The 19,687-nt window shown below is 48.9% G+C and overlaps 2 protein-coding genes across 5 annotated transcripts; one reads left to right on the top strand and one right to left on the bottom strand.

The window, feature by feature from the left end:
- Nucleotides 1–1,653: 1,653 nt before the first annotated feature.
- On the bottom strand, nt 1,654–11,687 carry RPL24 (ribosomal protein L24). Its single transcript, XM_066578607.1, has 6 exons — nt 11,605–11,687; nt 11,385–11,460; nt 10,255–10,365; nt 6,981–7,117; nt 6,234–6,291; nt 1,654–1,782 (listed from the first exon to the last, which is right to left on the bottom strand). Exons 1-6 carry the CDS (start codon nt 11,607–11,609, stop codon nt 1,702–1,704), a joined length of 468 nt encoding a protein of 155 aa, XP_066434704.1. The 5' UTR covers nt 11,610–11,687; the 3' UTR covers nt 1,654–1,701.
- Nucleotides 11,688–12,088: 401 nt separating this feature from the next.
- ZNHIT3 (zinc finger HIT-type containing 3) lies at nt 12,089–16,736 on the top strand. 4 transcript variants are annotated; one of them, XM_066578595.1, is made up of 5 exons: nt 12,089–12,241; nt 12,350–12,381; nt 14,124–14,195; nt 15,001–15,063; nt 16,056–16,736. In XM_066578595.1, exons 1-5 carry the CDS (start codon nt 12,168–12,170, stop codon nt 16,241–16,243), a joined length of 429 nt encoding a protein of 142 aa, XP_066434692.1. In that variant the 5' UTR covers nt 12,089–12,167; the 3' UTR covers nt 16,244–16,736. The 4 variants fall into 4 exon arrangements, with proteins under 4 accessions (XP_066434692.1, XP_066434685.1, XP_066434676.1 ...); XM_066578588.1 differs by having other exon boundaries at nt 14,124–14,201; XM_066578579.1 differs by having other exon boundaries at nt 14,103–14,195.
- Nucleotides 16,737–19,687: the final 2,951 nt, after the last annotated feature.

The following is a 19,687-nucleotide window of genomic DNA, read 5'->3' as shown; positions in this document are numbered from 1 at the left end:
TGGGTTTTGCGAGCATGCAGGAAGAAGTGCTGCAACTGGGAATAATCCCATGAGGCGGCTCTCCCTCTGGATGGCCGGTGTCCAACTTACAAGCTCTGTTGGGCCACTTACCAGGCCACCGAGTGGAAAAGTTGAACTAGGTATGCCATCGCCCCAGGTAGCTGGCAGCAAGCCAGGAAGTCCAACTGGAGCCTTGGAGAGGCCAGTCACAGTCTCTTTGGAAGGAACAGTGGTGGGATACAGGGCTGAACAGATAGACCAAAGTGACGTGAACACACCCCGAGTGATGGCACTCCCAGCTGACTGCCTCACAGACAGGCTGCCCACCCCCAGAAATAGCAGAGGGCCCAGTCTGTAGTAGGTTGCAGGTGTCCCACAGCACAAAGGTGCCCACATCAGTCTTCATGCAGACCACCAGGTAAGAACTGGGTGTTCGATGGGCAGCATTGTCCGCAGAAGCTGTTTTAAGAGCAGGATGCAGCTTACCCTCCACACACCTATCCATAGCTTAAGCCACACCAATACTGTATTGTTACCTGGATACACAATACCAAGACTAGATCCAGTTTGATGAAGTATCTCACAATTTGATATTTCAGCCCAGAGTGCAGGTGGGATAAAACACAGCATCAGTGACCACAAATACTGACACACCATCACTGCAATAAGTCGCCTAACCATGGAAGTGTATGGATCAGAAGCCCCAAAGGCTGCCAGTACCCCAGTTGGAAGCCCATGTGTGCCCTATAAGTGACAGGCTGGTTTCAGTGGTGGCCTCTGCTGGTATGAATTAAAAGGCCAAATAAAATCACTAAGGAAAAAAAGTGGTGTGAGAACGCACAATAGGGGAATTCAGCAGAATTTGACATTTTTCTCCCTGCTCCCGACAAAGTACAAAGTTTATCATAGTTTCTCACAAGACTAACAACATTTTTGGAGCATCTTTAAATACTGCATGTCTAGAGCTGTTCCTACACTTATTTATAGCTACTGAACATTACAGAGACTTTAAAATGTATCAGTTTACAAAACCTTTTCTAGACCCAGTTGAGAGTCTAGTGAGGCCCACCACCTTTTTAAGGCACAAATAATGCTAAAGTTTGCCTAAGCCGATTTATACTAAAGGCGAAGCAACGTAAGGTGCCTCTCTGGGCCTGAAGAGAAAATCACCACTAACGAGCTAATTCATGCAAGCAATAGTTGTTGGCTCGTCTGTTATTCCTTCGGTTCAAATAATTCAGTCGTTGACATTCGCTATACCAGTGACTGAATGCTTAATCTGTGTGTACCACCCGAAGTGATATCGCTCATGTGAAAGATAAACCGCTTCATCTAAGAGCGCCCTGAAGACCCTACATGCTAATCTGATTGGCTCGCACTGGCCCAAAAAGTGTCCTTACACCAATGACACATACTAATGCAGACGCTGGTGGGGATATTGTTTCTCCAGGGCCAGAGGGTCACCAAGTCAGAATTCTAGTGCAACAGCAGAAATATGCATTTTATTTATTACGGTTGTCCTGTCGGAGTCCTACATTATAGGGAGTACACAGCACCCCATAGACCACGTCTGCTATAGAGGCTCAGGGGACCCAGGTGCATCAGGTGTTGCTACATTTCAAAGTGTCAAGATGGCAAATACATATCAAGTCACATTTTTCAAAACTATCTTTATTAGCATGTCCAAGTGTAAAGCATTGCTTAGCGTTTTCCACCAACACGGGGGGCCTGCATCTTCACGGGCTTGGCAATCTTTTGCTTGGGTGCTGCCTTTGAGGGTGCCTAAAAGAAATAAATAGTTTAATAAACCAAAAGAGGACTCCGACATTTACTTCATTGTAGTCAGGCCTGATAGTCTGCAGCCTGGACAGCAGGGCCTACAACTAGTGTCATGATTTACCAGCGCAATATAAATACACATTTCTTATAGTGGAACGGCCTAAGCATCCTAAAATCCTGTAACTGTACATTAAGTGTCATTTCCATTATTCCTGTCTGTGTGAACAAGCAACAGATTAAGGAATTATGGTGTGCTAAAAGGAAAGTGTCAGAAGACATTATGCTGACCCTTAACACCGCAGAACATATGTGCAGCCTGGGTGCACAGGTTTGTATGGAGTCCGCTAGTGTAAGCGGTCACACAGGCAGTGTTCATATTATCTAAATGCCCCAATCACACCTCACGTTACAATTAGATTTTGCAGGAAGATAAACACATTGCAGCATGTCCTCTCGCATTACATTGCGGTGCCACGTTGGAAAACATTGCTCATGTGTATGACCCCATTTAAATGAATGGGGTTCATTTGCGAGTCTTGCAATGCACAAATCTCACACGATTTTTTCGCCCGTGTGAAACCAGACTAAATACTGTTAACTGCAACTTAACCCCTTAAAGGGGTTGTCCCGCAGCAGCAAGTGGGTCTATACACTTCTGTATGGCCATATTAATGCACTTTGTAATGTACATTGTGCATTAATTATGAGCCATACAGAAGTTATAAAAAGTTTTTTACTTACCTGCTCCGTTGCTGGCGTCCTCGTTCCCATGGAGCCGACTAATTTTCGCCCTCCGATGGCCAAATTAGCCACGCTTGCGCAGTCCGGGTCTTCTGCAGTCTTCTATGGAGCCGCTCGTGCAGAATGCAGGCTCCGTGTAGCTCCGCCCCGTCACGTGCCGATTCCAGCCAATCAGGAGGCTGGAATCGGCAATGGACCGCACAGAAGAGCTGCGGTCCACGGAGACAGAGGATCCTGGCGGCCATCTTCAGCGGTAAGTATTGAAGTCACCGGAGCGCGGGGATTAAGGTAAGCGCTCCGGCAAGCTTTTTTTACCTCCCTGCATCGGGGTTGTCTCGCGCCGACCGGGGGGGGGGGGGGGGGGGCGCGTTTCGGCGCGGGACAACCCCTTTAAGAACCAGACACTTTAGGGATTTTACCCATGTGGCGGTTTTACTGCTCCATTTTTTTTCCCTTTAGCTACCAAAATTATTTTTCCTGCTTTTTTTCCGTGACATATAGAACAATTTTTTTTAATATCTTTTTCACTGACTTTTTCCCCCCGTTTTTTAGTTTTATTGGGGGTAATATGCTTAAAAAAAAAAAAAAAGTGATTAACATTTATAGTTTTTTTTTAAATTTATATTTACACTAAAATAAAGTATGGAAATGGGTTCCTCTATTTCGGACGTTTTGATATCTCTCTATCTCTATCTATCTATCGCTGAAAGCTCTGACTGGCTCGCCAAAAGTTCTCCAAATTCCCGATGTCGTAGAAACATGAAATTTGGCACACGCATAGATTATCTCCAAAATAGGAAAAGTAATTGGGTCCCAACTCGATTATTTAATTCTAGCGCAAAAGAATTGGCATCGAAATTTTACGTACGTAATCTAAATCTGTCACTTTCCAATGTCATAGAAACTTAAAATTTGGCCACAGCATTGATTATGTCATAAATGGGAAAAGTTAAAGGAGATGTCTCGAGGAAGCAGTTAAATTTTTTTTTTGCCCAGTCCCCCCCATTAAGCATACATAACTAAGCCCCCCTGTAAATGACATTTCTAGCTGGTTCGTACTTACCGTTCCAGCGTTTCAGCAACTTATAAAAGTTTCCTCAAGATGGCCGCCGGCTCTTTCCCCGTCGCTCGCTGCAGCCCGACGTGCGCGCTCCCGAGACGCCGCCAGCTGTGTCTCCATGGCAACCGGACGCATCGCAGCCACCGACCAGACGCCCACCGCCAGGCAGCAGGTAACCGGCGCTAGCCCCCGGCTCCCCAGCGCTAGACCCTCAGCCCAGGTGAAGGCCCCCCCCCCCCCGGCCTAGCGACAGCCCCCCCCCCCGGCCTAGCGACAGCCCCCCCCCGGCCTAGCGACAGCCCCCCCCCGGCCTAGCGACAGCCCCCCCCCCCCCCCCGGCCTAGCGACAGGCCCCCCCCCCCCCCCCCGGCCTAGCGACAGGCCCCCCCCCCCCCCCCCCGGCCTAGCGACAGCCCCCCCCCCCGGCCTAGCGACAGCCGCCCCCCCCCCCGGCCTAGCGACAGCCCCCCCCCCCCCCCCGGCCTAGCGCTAGTTCCCCCATCGCAGCGACAGCCCCCCCCGACCCAGCGACAGCCCCCCCCGACCCAGCGACAGCCCCCCCCGACCCAGCGACAGCCCCCCCCGACCCAGCGACAGCCCCCCCCGACCCAGCGACAGCCCCCCCCGACCCAGCGACAGCCCCCCCCGACCCATCACTTACCTGAGACGCTTCTCGGGGCTGCTGGGCTGGGCTTCTCCGCTGGGCAGCTCCACTTTCTGCACCTTCCTCTAACAGAGGATGGTACAGAATGGCCGCTGCAGCGCGCTCCCGAGCAGTGACAGCTCGTCTGCGCATGCGCAGAAGAGCTGTAGCGGGGAGCACACTGAAGCGGCTCGTGCTGAATGGAGAAGACCGGACTGCGCAAGCGCGTCTAAAAAAGCAAGCTGCCGGCGAATTTAGACGGAACCATGGAGACGAGGACGCTAGCAACGGAGCAGGTAAGTGGAATAACTTCTGTATGGCTCATATTTAATGCACGATGTACATTACAAAGTGCATTAATATGGCCATACGGAAGTGTATAACCCCACTTGGTTTCGCGAGACCACCCCTTTAATGGGTCCCAACACGATTATTCAATTCTATGCGCAAAAGAATTAGCGTCCAAATTTTATGTACGGAGTGTAATTTTTTCACTTTCTGGTGTCATAGAAACGGGAAATTTGGCACGAGCATTGATTATGTCATAAATAGGAAAAGCTAATGGGTCCCAACTCGATTATTCATTTCTAAGCGCAAAAGAATTAGTGTCCAAATTTTATGTACGTAATTTAATTCTCTCACTTCCTGATGTCATTTTATATAAAGGAAACGTTGCATGGTTACCTCCCCGTGGTATTTCCTGGGTAACGCAGAGAACTATGCAAATTGGTGAACATATGTTTTTCCTCGGTATCTCTAAAGTAACCACGACTTCATAAGATTTTCCGTGTGAACACCAGATAAATACCAGTACCAAATTAACTCGGGCGAAGCCGGGTATATCAGCTAGTATAGTATGAATGGTTTTGGTTTACAGGGCGCATACGGCGACGGTTTTTGCTGGCATCTGCTTTGTGTTATTCTCTTTCTTATGTATGTATTGTTTTATTCTGTTTTGCTTTACTGATGTATGTAATTGTGGTTTTTTTTTTACTATCTATGTCACTCATGACGTTATATAAGTCCTCTGGGGGACATTCTTTTTTTTTTTTTAACTTTGACACTTTCCACTATAGCTAGGGCATCCATAGGAGCCCTAATAATAGGGGAAAGCAACCCCTGTAGTGACATTAGTCACCTGCAGAGCTGCCAGGGTCTAAGACTGACCCTCAAGCTCTGCATAGCAGGGAATCCCAGGAGGTCACATGACCCCCCCCCCCCCCCCAAGGCTCCCATACTGAAAGTAAATGTTACTTTCACTTTGCCCATACATTGCTCATTGAGCACTGTATATCGGGGAAGCAGAAGGCAGGAAGGGTTAAAAACCCCTCCTGCCTTCTGCTCCGGGGTATCAGCTGTCACTAACAGCTGATAACCTGTTCCTTCCTCTGACTGATTGCAGAGGCAGGAGGCTTAGAGCACCGCCGTATTTTTACTATCGGCGGTCCTCTAAGCCCAGGACCAGCCGCCGTGTATATATACAGTGGCTGGTCCTAAATGGGTTAAGCAAGATGGCCATCTCCATAGTCATAAATAAAAGTGTACAGTCAAAAATAAAAAAAGTTAACTGGATTGTGAAACATTAGACTCCTGAGTTCTATTCCACAACATTAGAGCTGGATGAATACTGTAGGCCAAGTTTCTGTATTGCCTATACTAGTTCACACGACAACGGGGCACACACAATGGCTTATCTACAAAGAAACGGAGTATGTACATTTCTGGTACCCACAGTATTAGAAAGGTGAAGGGATTTTCCCAGGAGCAAAACTATTGGCGACCCATCTCTAGGACCACTGTGCCACACACATGTAATCAGCGGGGTCCACAGCAGCAGACCCCTACCAGTACGGTTATTGGTGACCTATAAGGATAGGCTACCAGTAGATTTGCTCTTGGAATACCCAAACACCAGCCAAAATTGTGTAGACATTTGGTAGACTGTTATCTACAACCAGTTACATTTTTCAATCAGATGGCACTGAAAAAGCGAAATATTTCAGTTCTTACCTTGGTAGGAACCACCTTTTTGGTAGCCTGCTTAGCTTTTTTTGCCTCTTTAGCAGCCCTAAAAAGAAATAAAAAATTTAAGTTAGTCCAACAGTACAATGGCCATAAGGTAAAGGCCCATTAACAGGTAATGATTGTCACTCGTAAATTTACTCGAATGAAGGTGCGCGATTGTTACGTGTAAACGTGAAGCCATTGTGCACTTTTCACTCATCAGCCTACATAAAAAAATTGATTGCTGGCTGGCTCACTTGTTCGCTCCCCGCTCAGCGTTTCACATAGGAATGTGAGCTCTGACCGAGGAGTGACTGATTCAGCAGTGATCTGCCCATCTAAACATTCTGCAGGAGCGAGACCTAGTGGTGATGTCACCTGCTCATGCGCTCCCTTAACGAGAATTGTCCCGTGTATAAGGGGCATAAGGCCTGTGTCACATGGGCGTGTGTGTGAAGACAGAGGCCATTGATTTTAATAAGTTCGTTCACGTGATAGTGTGGGCATTTCAGTTGCACAAAAAAAAAATAAAAAAAAATACAGAGCTTGCACAGGGAAAACACCCTTCTTATAGGAAGAAAGCAGCCATATAAAAACACTTGCTCCATGATAATCATGTAATTGGTCCCCTGTGGTCTAACAAAGCAACACACTTTGGTACAGCAATTAGCAGAGCTGCGCTATTCCTTCTTGTATGGGTAAAGTGAAGAGCCTTGCGCTAGTCTGCCAGCAGAGAGCACGAGTCAGACTAACCTGATGGCCTGTTCCCGCTGAGCCTTTCGCACTTCAGGCTTCTGGTTTCTCTTGGCCATAATTTCAGCCAGAGATGCACCAGTGATGGCTCTCTGGAACTTTACAGCCCGACGGCTACGTTTTTTCTGGACTTCTTCCTAGAAGGAACAAAAATGTCAAATATGAAATACTGAAGCCATGTCACTGATTTTATCACCATCACAAAACAAAGTCCTCATGGGTTTAATGTTCTGTCACTATTCCGCACATGTCCAGCATGGAGCCCAGCATGACCCTGAACTCACAAGAAACAGGAACTACTGTCTGGAGAACTAACGTATTTGTGTTGTAGGCCATTAATCCCCCCCCCCCCCCCCCCCCCCATTCATTTTTAAAATCGGATTTTGTGCGGCCAACACTAGAGACCCTTCCTTGTGTCTGTCAATACATCAGACCCCCCTCCAGTGCCACAAGCAGCTACATAGGGCTCCTGCACATGTGTGGATTTGAATTGCGAAGTGGGATTCCGCAGCTAATCCAGCCACATAGCATGCAAATTAAAAATTCTATTTCCTGTCCACAAGCGGAAATAGATTGATTTTCCCCTCGCGTAGAAGAAATCGCAGCATGCCACGATTTTGCGCAGACTACGCACTGATGGCTTCCATTGGAGTCAATGAAAGCCATCCGCCCCACGGTCATTCTGTAGTCATTGCAAAAATAGCTGCAGGAGCCGCATTATCGCCATTACAACATCCTCTGTACTGCATTCGGAGCGCAGGCCAGCACATCCGCAGCACAAAGAGACACCGGACAGGTAAGCTGGGGTCACCGGCCGTGAAAATCCGGCATGCAGGGTCCAACCCGCCCGTGGACAGGAGCCCTTAAGCAGATTTAAGGAGTACATTACAGATTTTAGATAACTAAGGGCAAGTCGGAAATCTCTGCCAACCATGCATGATTTTGGTCCTTGTCAGGTGCTGGAGTTGAAACATTGTTGACATTGACTAAAGACCTGCATCCTCCGCAGGAAGGCCAGGCCACTCCACTGATCAGGTCTGCTCTGAGCTTAAACTTGCAGTACTGTTGTCCAAGTAGATAGCCTTCACAGACCAACTAGGACCATCTTTAGCTATATGGCGTTCCTATGCCACTTTAAACCTCCAGCAATACTTGTTTTTCTGTCCCAACCTATACAGCAAATCTACAGAACACAAATCAGCCTATTACTGTCAAATGTGCATTTATAAGCAATTGTGTAATTAAAATAAATAAAATACATACAATCAGTTTTAACAAGATTGCCAGCATTCTAAGATATCAGTATACTGCAGATCAGAAAACCACCCCATTAAACTAATTGAGGATTTTTTTACAGTAAATATCAAGTTAGAATCTTATTCTGCAGTGGGTCCTTCATCCCTTACAGTTACAAACACCACTAGCCTCTATAGTTACACATCTGTCTACACACCAAGTTCCCAATAAAACACGTCAGAGAAAAATACACATACAGCAAAACCCGACAAGACTTTCACATCTGCGTTGGACCTACGATTGGAGGTTCTGTCACCAATGTGGCTCAAAATGACAGAAGAAAAAGCCCTGCATATAGAGCTTTGTGTCTGTCCAAAGTTTGCCTACTAGGTAGACCCCATTATGGTCAATAGGGTCCAGAAACAACCGGTCAGCCACAGGGATTTCCCTTTTCTGCTTCCAAATTTGTAGCGGAAAAGCAGAATCCCCAGCGCAGGTGTGAAGCCCCCGACTGCTAGTAGCAGCATGTTTTCAGACAAGATTCTTCTATGTCTGACAATAAACATACTACTGGCAGAACACATCCGTGTCATGCCGTGTACCTGGAGCACTCAGTAAGAGGCTGTTTGTAATATGTTCAAAGTGTTGCAAAATATAAAAAAATATTTAATTTATTACAGCAATGCTGAATCTAGATGTCAATCCATGGGCATCCAGCCGTGTCAGCACAACTCCCAGGATGCTCAACATGTAGCTTCATGTGGGGGGGTATTTTGCAGCAGGTCACTCACTGCTGTGCCCCCTGCGCAGTGGCCGATGCAGCTCTCAATTAAGTCAAGGAGAGCGGCACACCGGCCAATGCACCTGGGTCGGAGCAGCGGCTTCCGCTCAGAGACCGGTACACAAACAGCCAGCGCTGCCTGGAAAACCCCTTTAACAAGTACAATCTGGAAACACTGCAATATTACTTAAAGGGGTTTTCCAGAACTTGACCATTGACCTCAGAATAGGTAATCAATGTTCGATCAGCGGGCTCTACCACTTGGGATTGCAGCCGTTGGTGGGCCCACCACCAGTGTGGACAGTCATAAGCAGACAGTCCTATCCATGCCACAGTGCTGTGGGTTAGCAACACATTGAATTCAATGAAAGCTGTACCGGTAGTACCAACCCAGGCTGCTACAAGATGTGGGCAGAGCGGTCTGCACTACCAGCAGGCTGGCATTAGTTACCATAGTACCACTTTATATCCTTGTTGGCACTGCAGTAGATCCCAAGCACCCTCATGACCCTACAGGGACTGGTGTAGAACATCCTCTCAGCACCACACCCCTTAACAGCACATGTAACAGGGGTGGAGGGGGGACCAGAAGACCCCAATAACCTTAAAGCCAACCACAGAGGCCAGCACCATGTCCACAGAGGAGCAGCCATGGGCTCACGTCATCTGACTAGTCGTTGCTTTGCTCTGATCGCCCAGAAATGTGTTCACAGTGAAACTAATGAGTTGTTCAGTTTACACGCAGTCAGTGACTCAACGAAGGAGAATCGTGCGGTTATCACTTATGGTTTCAGCCGGCATAAAAACTAGCGCCGACTCTTACAATCGTTGGGCAGTTTAACCACAGAATGAGGGCTATACGGTTCTCAACGAGAATCACGCATCTAAACGGGCCGCCTGAGCACAAACAGGCTGGTAATGACATCATAGGCTGGTTCTCCTGTGCAAACCCGAATCGGGAGAGTCTTGTTCCGTTTATGAGCGCCATAACTCCCTGCACCGCCCCTTAAGCGGCAACTGGCACGCACCCCTTCTCATACTGCACACACAGGCCCGTTTTCAGATGTAAAAAAGGTTGGCAGTTTTCGCACATACAGCATTTGCTTCTTCCATTTTCGCGCCATGTTCAACACTTTCAGCAAAAGGGGAAAAAAAGTTTTGTGCAAAAATGGAAGCCGTGTGACCTAGAGATTCTCCACCATTCACACCAGAAGCCGGTGCAGATCAGTGCGGTGCCCCCCCACGCACAGTACATACCGACTGCCCCTTCTTGTGCTTCCTCCGGTACAGGACCGTCCAGTTGATCTGACGGGGGTTCCTCTTGGACAGGAACGCAGACTCGCATTTTGCATTGAGGAACTGGAACACCTGATGAGATAGAGAGTGTTATACACAGATGTAGCAGAGCCGTCCCGGTGCACAGCCATCGCTGGAAGAGGCTGCACACATAGGTAAGTTCACATTTTACACTGTTTCACTCCCACTTGCACGCCTACATTGTGTACTACCACCATCAAGCAAAAAGGTGGAAGTTTAAACAAACCCAAAAACACAGGAGTCCTGCGCAGGAGTGCCCATGAGATACTGCAGCGGGATTTCCCATAGTATTTCCACCCGTGGAAGCTGTCCTATGCAGACGGCCGCGATTTGTCTGCGAGAAATCTCCCGCGGAAAACAAATCGCGGCATGCTTTATTTCTGTGCAGGGCTCGCAGGCCCCCGCACAAAAATGTCACTCCCCGGCCGCCGGCTCCGCACAAACGCCGGTGGGCGGCAGCCGACATCACTGAGCAGGTGAATGCCGCGCTGGTCTCTGCAGGGGCTCGGGTCGCAAGAATTCCCGCAGCGGGATCCGGCCCGCCCCTCTGCAGGCAGCCATACGTGGTGATAGGCCACAGCGGTAACACGGCATGACTCGGTTTTACGCATACGGTGGTGGGAGCCGGCTGAAGACCGCTAAACATGGCAGATGTTTCAGCAAATACCGCCCATAGCATGCTACGGCAAACCACAGTCTCCTGTCCACAAGTGGAAATCACGATGACTTCCCGCTGGTGGAGAAGTCGCAGCTTGCGGCCTTCCTGTGCGGATTCGGTACGGACGGCTTCCACTGACTCCGACCCGCAGCCTCTCGCCATCATCAGTGTGGAAGGGCTGCGGGATTACCTGTGCTGCGCATGTACACCAGCCGGCACATTGATGGACAGGTACACGGGGGTCACCGGCCAGGAGGCCTTACACTGCTGCTCATATAACACGGGCCCGCAGGAGGGGCACAGCCTGCACACTGCAGAGGAGGGGGACACAAGCAGGGGGCGCCACCACTACCACCAGCTACAGCAAAGCCCCACCAGCGGCGGCCAGTTCTCCTACTCCCCAACGCCTCACCTTGCCGTCAGTCCTGGCGTAGCGCCGCCCGTGGCCCGGGTAGATCTTGTACCCGCTGAAGCTGCACAGCTCGACCCTGCAGACACAAAATAAAGAGCGGTGAGTAACCGGAGACCGCGGGCCCGCCACCTCCCCATGGCGGCGGAGGCAAGCCCGGGCGTGGGGGACAGGATGGCGGCGGATACACAGGACACAGCCCGCAGGACTCTGTCACACTTACTTCATGGCGCCGGCAAAGATGGCGAAGAGAAAGAGAGCATGCTGGGTAACTGGCTATATATAGGATGACGCGAAGGGGCGGGGCTCACTGCCGCCTCACGTGATGTGTTGACGTCATCGGTGCTGGACGGAGGAAAATACGGAAGTAACGTGACCCGCTGGCATATTTCTGTTTTCAGCCGCACTTAAGCAGCGCTGCTGATTAGAGCCACCTGATTGGCTCTTCGGCACCACGTGACTACAAAGCGTGCACGTGCATTGCCTTCAGCAGCCGTGTGCACTACACACTACACTTAAGCAGCACGGGGTTGGGGTTAGGTTTAGGTAACCCTAAACCTAACCCCGTGCTGCCTAAGTGTAGTGTGTAGTGCACGTCTGCTTAACTGTAGTGTGTAGTGCACACAGCTGCTGAAGGCAATGCGCGTGCACGCTTTGTAGTCACGTGGTGCCGAAGAGCCAATCAGATGGCTCTAATCAGCAGCGCTGCTTAAGTACGGCTGAAAACAAAAATATGCCCCGCGCACGTGAGAGCCGCTAGTAGTCACTGTCTTCTAGTGCCGTTTGATGATGGCGGGTTCGTGCCTTGTGTGCGCTTCGGAGGCCGCTAAGTACCGTTGTCCACGCTGCAGGCTCCGCTAGTAAGTGACAGATCGCAGTGAGCCGCTCGGTGTTCCTCCGTCTGCGGCCTGCAGGGTTTGTGTTTCTGTGAATGAAATAAGGTCTCACTGTCTTCCTTTCCTTCTCAGCTGTTCACTCGGCTGCTGTAAGAGACATAAAGGTAAGAGTTGTCGGGGGTGCGGGATCACAACGGGGGATTGGTGGGTGTCGTATGCGGAGGATGGAACCTGTCGGTGAACCCTCAAATCCAGTAACGACGAGGTCGGGCCGGGTAGAGGTCAGGGGGGGAGGTCAGTGTCTGGTGGTGGAGGGGGGGAGGTCAGTGTCTGGTGGTGGAGGGGGGGAGGTCAGTGTCTGGGGGGGGGGGGGAGGTCAGTGTCTGGTGGGGGGGGAGGTCAGTGTCTGGTGGTGGAGGGGGGGAGGTCAGTGACTGGCGGTGGAGGAGGGGGGGGGCAGTGACTGGCGGTGGAGGAGGGGGGGGCAGTGACTGGCGGTGGAGGAGGGGGGGGGCAGTGTCTGGCAGTGGAGGAGGGGGGGGCATTGTCCTGTTGTGGAGGAGGGGGGGGGCATTGTCTGGCGGTGGAGGAGGGGGGGGGGCATTGTCTGGCGGAGGGGAAGAGCCGGGGGGGTGGACAGTGCCTGGCGGAGGAGAGGGGGAGGGGGTGGGCAGTGTCTGGCGGAGGGGGGGGCAGTGTCTGGCGGAGGAGAAGCCGGGGGGGGGGGGGGTAGGCAGTGTCTGGCGGAGGAGAAGCCGGGGGGGGCAGTGTCTGGCGGAGGAGAAGCCGGGGGGGGGGGGTAGGCAGTGTCTGGCGGAGGAGAAGCCGGGGGGGGGGGAGGCAGTGTCTGGCGGAGGAGGAGAAGCCGGGGGGGGGGGGGAGGCAGTGTCTGGCGGAGGAGGAGAAGCCGGGGGGGGGGGGAGGCAGTGTCTGGCGGAGGAGGAGAAGCCGGGGGGGGGGGGGGAGGCAGTGTCTGGCGGAGGAGGAGAAGCCGGGGGGGGGGGGGAGGCAGTGTCTGGCGGAGGAGGAGAAGCCGGGGGGGGGGGGGAGGCAGTGTCTGGCGGAGGAGGAGAAGCCGGGGGGGGGGGGGGGAGGCAGTGTCTGGCGGAGGAGGAGAAGCCGGGGGGGGGGGGGGAGGCAGTGTCTGGCGGAGGAGGAGAAGCCGGGGGGGGGGGGGAGGCAGTGTCTGGAGGAGGAGGAGAAGCCGGGGGGGGGGGGGGGGAGGCAGTGTCTGGAGGAGGAGGAAAAGTCGGGGGGGGGGAGGCAGTGTCTGGCGGAGGAGGGGGACGGTGTCTGAAGGAGGAGGGGGCGGCTGCTGCAGTGTCTGGCGGAGGGGGGGTTAAAGGAGCCTCCAAAGTATCAAAAAACATTAAGAGCCTGTATCCTGCTCTGCAGCACTGCTGCAAAGACTCCTAAAAACTTTTCTAATAAAGTCTGATTCTGTTCTTTCTTCAGCCATAAGTGTTGAGGATTTACAGTGCCTGGCCTCCATTCAGGCTAATATCATTTCTGTGGCTTCTCACATGATCTGAAATATATATTTATGGCCAAGGACATAATTACATTGCATAGTTGCAGCAGTACTGGGAAATAAGGAGGCAAGGGTTTTCCAAATTTTCCCAAAAGTAGCTCATCTGGGGGTATTTCTGGTGCAAGGCAAATTTTCCAAATTATGTTGGCAACTGTGATCCTGGAAGACCGGGAAATCCCTTTTGAAAGTGAGGTCTTAATAAAGGCGGCCATGTTTCAGGTTGTACCTAAGGAACTTGGGTGCAGTTCACATAAGACTAGAAATAGGCACCCCATCCTGGTGCCATCTGAGCTCCACGGACAGTGTACATGGGTGGTAAGGGAGGGGGGCACTTGTGTTTACATAATGTTGTAGTATTACCTTTTTGTATTCTAGAAGAATGTGTTCCACAAGAAGCTCCCAGTCCATCCGGTCTGACCCGTTTACCAGATGTGTGGCCCACAAGAGGTACCGGTAATCACTTGTTTGTAGTTTCACCAACTGCAGATCTAATCAGCCGCAATTGTGGAGTATTACACTAGTGTCTGTGTGTGAGATAAGTACTCCCTCACCCCTGCTGAACACAGCGGGAATAATGTCACTTCAAACTGGCTTCCATCTTTTGATTGGGTTTAGACGTTGGGGGTCCAAATTCTTGAAGCCTTGTCGCAATGAAATCTGCAGACATTGACTTTCTGCTATGAGTGGATGATCTTATTTACGTGTACCGCTGTAAGTCTCGTGGACTTCAACCTCCCCCTTTACCCGTATTCAACTTCAAAAAGCTGATAATTCTTAATGTATTCACTTCTGCTTAATTGCAACATTTCAACTTTTTTTCCTAACCCATTAAAGTTATATCTTGACAATCTATCTGCAGATTGTCAGTTTCTCCTTTTTAAAGGGGGTCTTTCAGCTTTTATGAACCTCATAAATTAAGTTTACAGTTTCATGGGAATGGAGATTCTGAATCCAGCAACTTGAGTCTTGTACTTTCCTGCTGCTCTGACGCTGAATGTATCTGGAGGACTACTTGGTGTTGGCTAGAATGAGAAAACTAGTTTTCTCATTTATGTGCATATGCCTATGTAGTCCATTGAGGTCATTCAGTGGTGGCTTTAACAGCTCACAGCAGGGAAGGTAAGTATAATACATTGCCAGATTCAGTGCTTCACATCCTTCAGGCCTGTAAGGTTAGCTGATGTGGCTCATCGGAGCTGAAGAGCCCCTTTTAAGTGTTATGTATATAGCTTACGTATTTTATCTGTCTTAGATGATCTACTCGGACAAGATGATGACTCTGACACTGTTCCCTCACAGAAGCTGATGCTGCTGGGTAAGGTTAATCATCTTCCATTTTCCTTGATGCCATTTTTTTGTTGAATATGCACCAGCAAAGCTTTTTTTTTTTTTGCCTTACATAGAAACTCAAATTTTTTTTTACCAAACCCTCTCAACACATTGTGGATAAAAAATGTGTTACAAGTGCATGCAAGGGAAGACTAAAGCGGAGTTCCCACGAGACGGTTATATCACGGAATGTCCGCCGCGGGCCCGCGCAGAATTCCACAAGATTTCCGCAGTGAAAAGGTTGCTTCAAAACCCGCGCCATTTGGTGTGGGTTTTGAAGCCGCTTTTCAGCCTGTATTCCGCTGCGGGAATCTCTCACCATAAAGAGATGTGAGTCCAGAGTGGAAACAGGGCCAAAATTGACATGGCATGGATTTAAATTCTGCGACGCATGGCAGTTTCTGTGCGGCTTGTCAGCAGCATGGGGATGAGATTTTTGCAAATCTGATCAACTTTGCTTCTTAGTCTCGGGTTTAAAAATGCCAGCGGAATTTCTGCGTGGAAAATCTGCACAGAAATTCTGCCCCGTATGAACCCAGCCTAGCTCTGCAGCCTATCCTTAGTTCACTTTTTTTCCAAGTTTTTGCCTTGATTTTGCAAAAACTATTGCAGTGCAAAGTGTGAAAACTATAAAATCAGCATATGAGTAGACTTTGCAGCGGCTTAAATATACACGGTAGAAGTTTCGGCCTCAAGTGTTGTCATAGTTCCATATTCCGGGAGAGGTTAAGGATAAATGCACTATTGCCAGGGGTTAGTAGGGCACCCAGTCTTATCTACACACCCGTGGACAATGTTTGGCTGTGAATGGTTCTCGGGGCTCGGCGAGTCCCTACTACTTTGTTGCCCTCAGCTAGTAACGAGGCTTTAACAGGTCTCTAGACAATTCACTTCAGGTCTTTAGCTGTAGATCATGAATTACTGTGCACTGCAATACTTTCAGCATTTCACACTATGTAATGTGTTTGTATTTTACAGGCTCATCTCAAGAGCTGAAAGCTTTATTACTGAATACACATCTGCGAGGACTCCTTGTGACACTTGACCAGACGGAGAATAAAGATGAGGCACTAAAGAAGTACATGCAGGAACCATTGTTTGTAGAGTTTGCTGACAAGTGTCTGGTGCTTGTAGATGTAGAGAAAGAGAACCTTTTCCCAAAGTGATAAATTAATCAATGTATTTGTACAACCCTATACTCACCTCTCCGGATCTGGCGCGAGTGTCCGCCCGGCGAGCCGCCACACATGTGTAGTGCAGCGCATGACGTGCCAGCACTGGGCTGTGACATGGATGCCTGCGATACTTCCGCAGTGTGGGTAAATATCGCAGGGCGGACGGCTTCCATTGACTGGAAGCCGTTTGCGCCATTTTCCGCACAGAATAGAACATGCTGTGATTCTCCTCTGTGAGCAGAAAATCACAGTTGATTTCCATTCATGGGCAGGGGAGAATCATTTAACACAGCATGTCTATGGACAGGCATGGCTGCGGAATTCGCGGCTGGTGTCTGACTGCGAATTTCACAGCAATAATCTGTCTGGGCATTTGGCCTAAAACTTACCGTATCTTATTTTATTAAACTGAACTACAGCAAAACAAAAAAAAACATTTTAATGTTGAATAACAAAATAAAAAGAAAACAAAGTTTAAATGTGATCTGTTCCTCATTCTTTGCTGTAAACACAGCTTGGTTTAACCCCCTCAGGTCGGCGGGGTGCCAGCCAGCTCTGGCAGGCTCTTTCAGCTTACCTTTCCATTGCTTATGCTGCATAAACGGTGGACGATGAGCATATTGCTGATTGCTCAGTGTAAATAGCAGCCGTTCAGTACGGGTGGGAGAGCGTGAGGAGAGAAATCTCCTGCAGCCTCCCCGCTGTGAGCCAGGGAGCTAGTATGTGCAGGGACGAATGTCGGGTGTTTGCCCGACAGTCGTCACGCCTAAATGGACCTTTAGATAAGGGAGGCTAACTCACAGTTTGGGGACTCATTTGGGGATTTGGATGTTAAGCATGCGGTTTAAAGCAGTGTGATTTAACCTTGTAATTTTACACAGTAAAATTGAGGAACCAGTTGGTCTTGCTATGAAATACAGAAAGTTATTACCTCAGGACCAGGGTTTCCAGATTGTTAGAGTTCCCCAAAAATTAGGAGGTCCACTAGACTTAAAAAAAAAAAAAAAGACAAACACACGCGCGGCTCTGCTCTTGCGTGTCTCGCGCGCGCGGCTCTGCTCCTCCGTCTTTTACACACACAGCTATGCCACGTACACGTTTCACACACGAGTCTGCCATGTACGCGTCTCACATACAAACACACGGCTCTGCCCCGTACACGTATCGCTCACACACAGAGGCTCTGCCGCGTGCCCATCTCTGGCATACGCGCCCATCTCTAAAAACAAAACTCTTTAGAAACGAAAATTGGTCTTCACAAAATGTTCACAAGAAACAAAATGATTCACATGTGCAGGCTATGAATCACTGAGGAGGGCGCCCGCTGAGTGACATGATAGTTAGCTAGTTCTTATATTTATGGACACTACTAAGACTGGGGTTGTACCACTGGATTGGCACATTGCGAATGTGGTTCCAATATACAAAAAAGGGTCTAAAAGAGAGCCTGGTCACTACAGGCTGGTAAGTCTACCTTAAAAAACTGTAAAAATATTTGAGGGGTTTCTGAGAGACGCCATCCTAGAATAACTCAAGGAAAACAACAGCATAACTCCTCATCAGCATGGGTTCATGAGGGGTCGATCATGTTAGACCAATTTGATCAGCTTCTACAATGAAGTAAGTTCTAGGCTGGACCTGGGAGAGTCTATTGATCTTGTATATCTGGATTTCTCTAAAGCATTTGACACTGTGCCGCATAATAGGCTGATATATAAAATAAGACAGCTTGGTCTTGGCGAAAACGTCTGTATCTGGGTAAAGAACTGGCTCAGAGATAGAAAACAGAGGATGGTAATAAATGGTTCGTACTCTGATTAGGCCACCATTGCTAGGGGGGTGCCACAGGGTTCAGTATTAGGCCGCATTCTGTTGTCAACAGATGTCACCAATTCACATTAAATATGGTACTACTAGGGAAAAGTAATATGGAAAAAGACCTGGGGTACTAGTGGACTGTAGATTTAACTGTAGAGAAAACTCAATGGCAATCAGCTGCTGCAAAAGCAAATAAAGTCTTGGGGTGCATTAAAAGGCATAGGGGCAAATTATGACAACGTTATTCTCCCACTATATAAGACACTTGTCAGACCTCACATGGAATACTATGTACAGTTCTGGACACCAGTGCTCAGGAAAGATGTTGCAGTGCTTGAGGGGCTTCAAAGAAGGGCAACGGAATGGGAGGCCTGGAATACCCAGGGAGGCTATCAAAATTGGGATTATTTGCCCTTGAAAAAAAACAAATATGTATAAATACATGAGGGGACAATACAAGGATCTCTCCCATGATCTGTTTATACCCAGGACTACGACAGTAACAAGAGGGCATCCTCTACGTTTAGAAGAAAGCAGGTTTCATCGCCAACATGGAAGGGAGTCCTTTACTGTAAGAGCGGTGAGACTGTGGAACTCCCTGCCTGAGGCTGTGATGATGGCAAAATCCATAGTAGGGACTAAATCTCTTTCTAGAGCACTATGATATTACAGGATATAGACATTGTGACCAGCGGGGTTGTTGATCCAGCGATTACTCTGGCTGCTGTTATGGAGTATTCTATACACACCAAATACCCAATCCTCTTTTTTTTCTGATCATAGCTCCCTGATGAGACTCGATGCAGTTGAAACTCGTTAGATCCATTCTCAGGGTACATTTACAGTGTGAATGCCTATGGGCCTTTCCGTGCCTAAAGTCACGCTACAGAGCCTGTTTTCTCCACTTAGATGAAGTAACCTCTCGCCTCAGATTTTTGTTGTGTGTCCATATTTGTATTGTGCCCAGGGAACCGGCTATTTTACAGTATATAAAGACGTTTTATTTTATTTGCCCACGACAAAGCAGCTACTGGTAATATAACGGAGAGGAAAAGGCATAATGTGGATAGAAAAGCAGATTTTTACATATTATTTGGGTACACAAATATGATTCAACATCAACTGTTGAAATTAGTTGAAAAAAAAACAGTGACATTGTCACTTAGCAGTACACACGGCTGGATTACATGCTTTTTTGAAAGCAACATTTTGACTCCATAACAATCTCCATTTTATCAGACCAGGGTGAACTTCTTAAATTCAAATACCGGAAAAGAATTGTGCAATTACATTTTAGACCCCACAAGGCACTGATGCATTGAAATGTCCCAAAGATTGTATGGGAACCCCTCTGTTTATGCCCACTACTATGTTACTCAAGCACAGCACAGGCTGGGGCGGTTCTGTGGTGATGAATGCATATCTGGTGCAGGACTGGCTGGATAATTAAGGGGCCTATTTGGAAGAGCCATTCGTCTTTTCAAAAAAGGTATAGAACTAGTATAACTGCATATAAAAAATGCAATCAAAAACATTGCTAAAGATGCAGTCACAATTATGTCAACGGCTGTTATGGACAGGATCAATCGATCACCGCAAGAGCAGGAAGGCTCGGGG

The sequence above is a fragment of the Eleutherodactylus coqui genome, chromosome 1, assembly GCF_035609145.1.
Source record: "Eleutherodactylus coqui strain aEleCoq1 chromosome 1, aEleCoq1.hap1, whole genome shotgun sequence".
In the NCBI taxonomy this organism is placed as follows: domain Eukaryota; kingdom Metazoa; phylum Chordata; class Amphibia; order Anura; family Eleutherodactylidae; genus Eleutherodactylus; species Eleutherodactylus coqui.
Note: the sequence above shows the minus strand (reverse complement) of the source record. Positions and strands in the feature narration are given on the sequence as shown.

Excerpts from the sequence above, each read along its gene's own strand:
- RPL24 (XM_066578607.1), bottom strand. Across the intron at positions 7,118-10,254 it reads AGCACAAGAAGGGGCAGTCG|GAAGAAGTCCAGAAAAAACG; the intron begins GTATGTACTGTG and ends TGTTCCTTCTAG. Across the intron at positions 1,783-6,233 it reads AAAAGGTGGTTCCTACCAAG|GCACCCTCAAAGGCAGCACC; the intron begins GTAAGAACTGAA and ends TATTTCTTTTAG.
- ZNHIT3 (XM_066578572.1), top strand. The coding sequence starts at position 12,168 with ATGATGGCGGGTTCGTGCCTTGTGTGCGCTTCGGAGGCCGCTAAGTAC. Across the intron at positions 12,382-14,102 it reads CTGCTGTAAGAGACATAAAG|TATTACCTTTTTGTATTCTA; the intron begins GTAAGAGTTGTC and ends ATAATGTTGTAG. Across the intron at positions 14,202-15,000 it reads GTGGCCCACAAGAGGTACCG|ATGATCTACTCGGACAAGAT; the intron begins GTAATCACTTGT and ends TATCTGTCTTAG.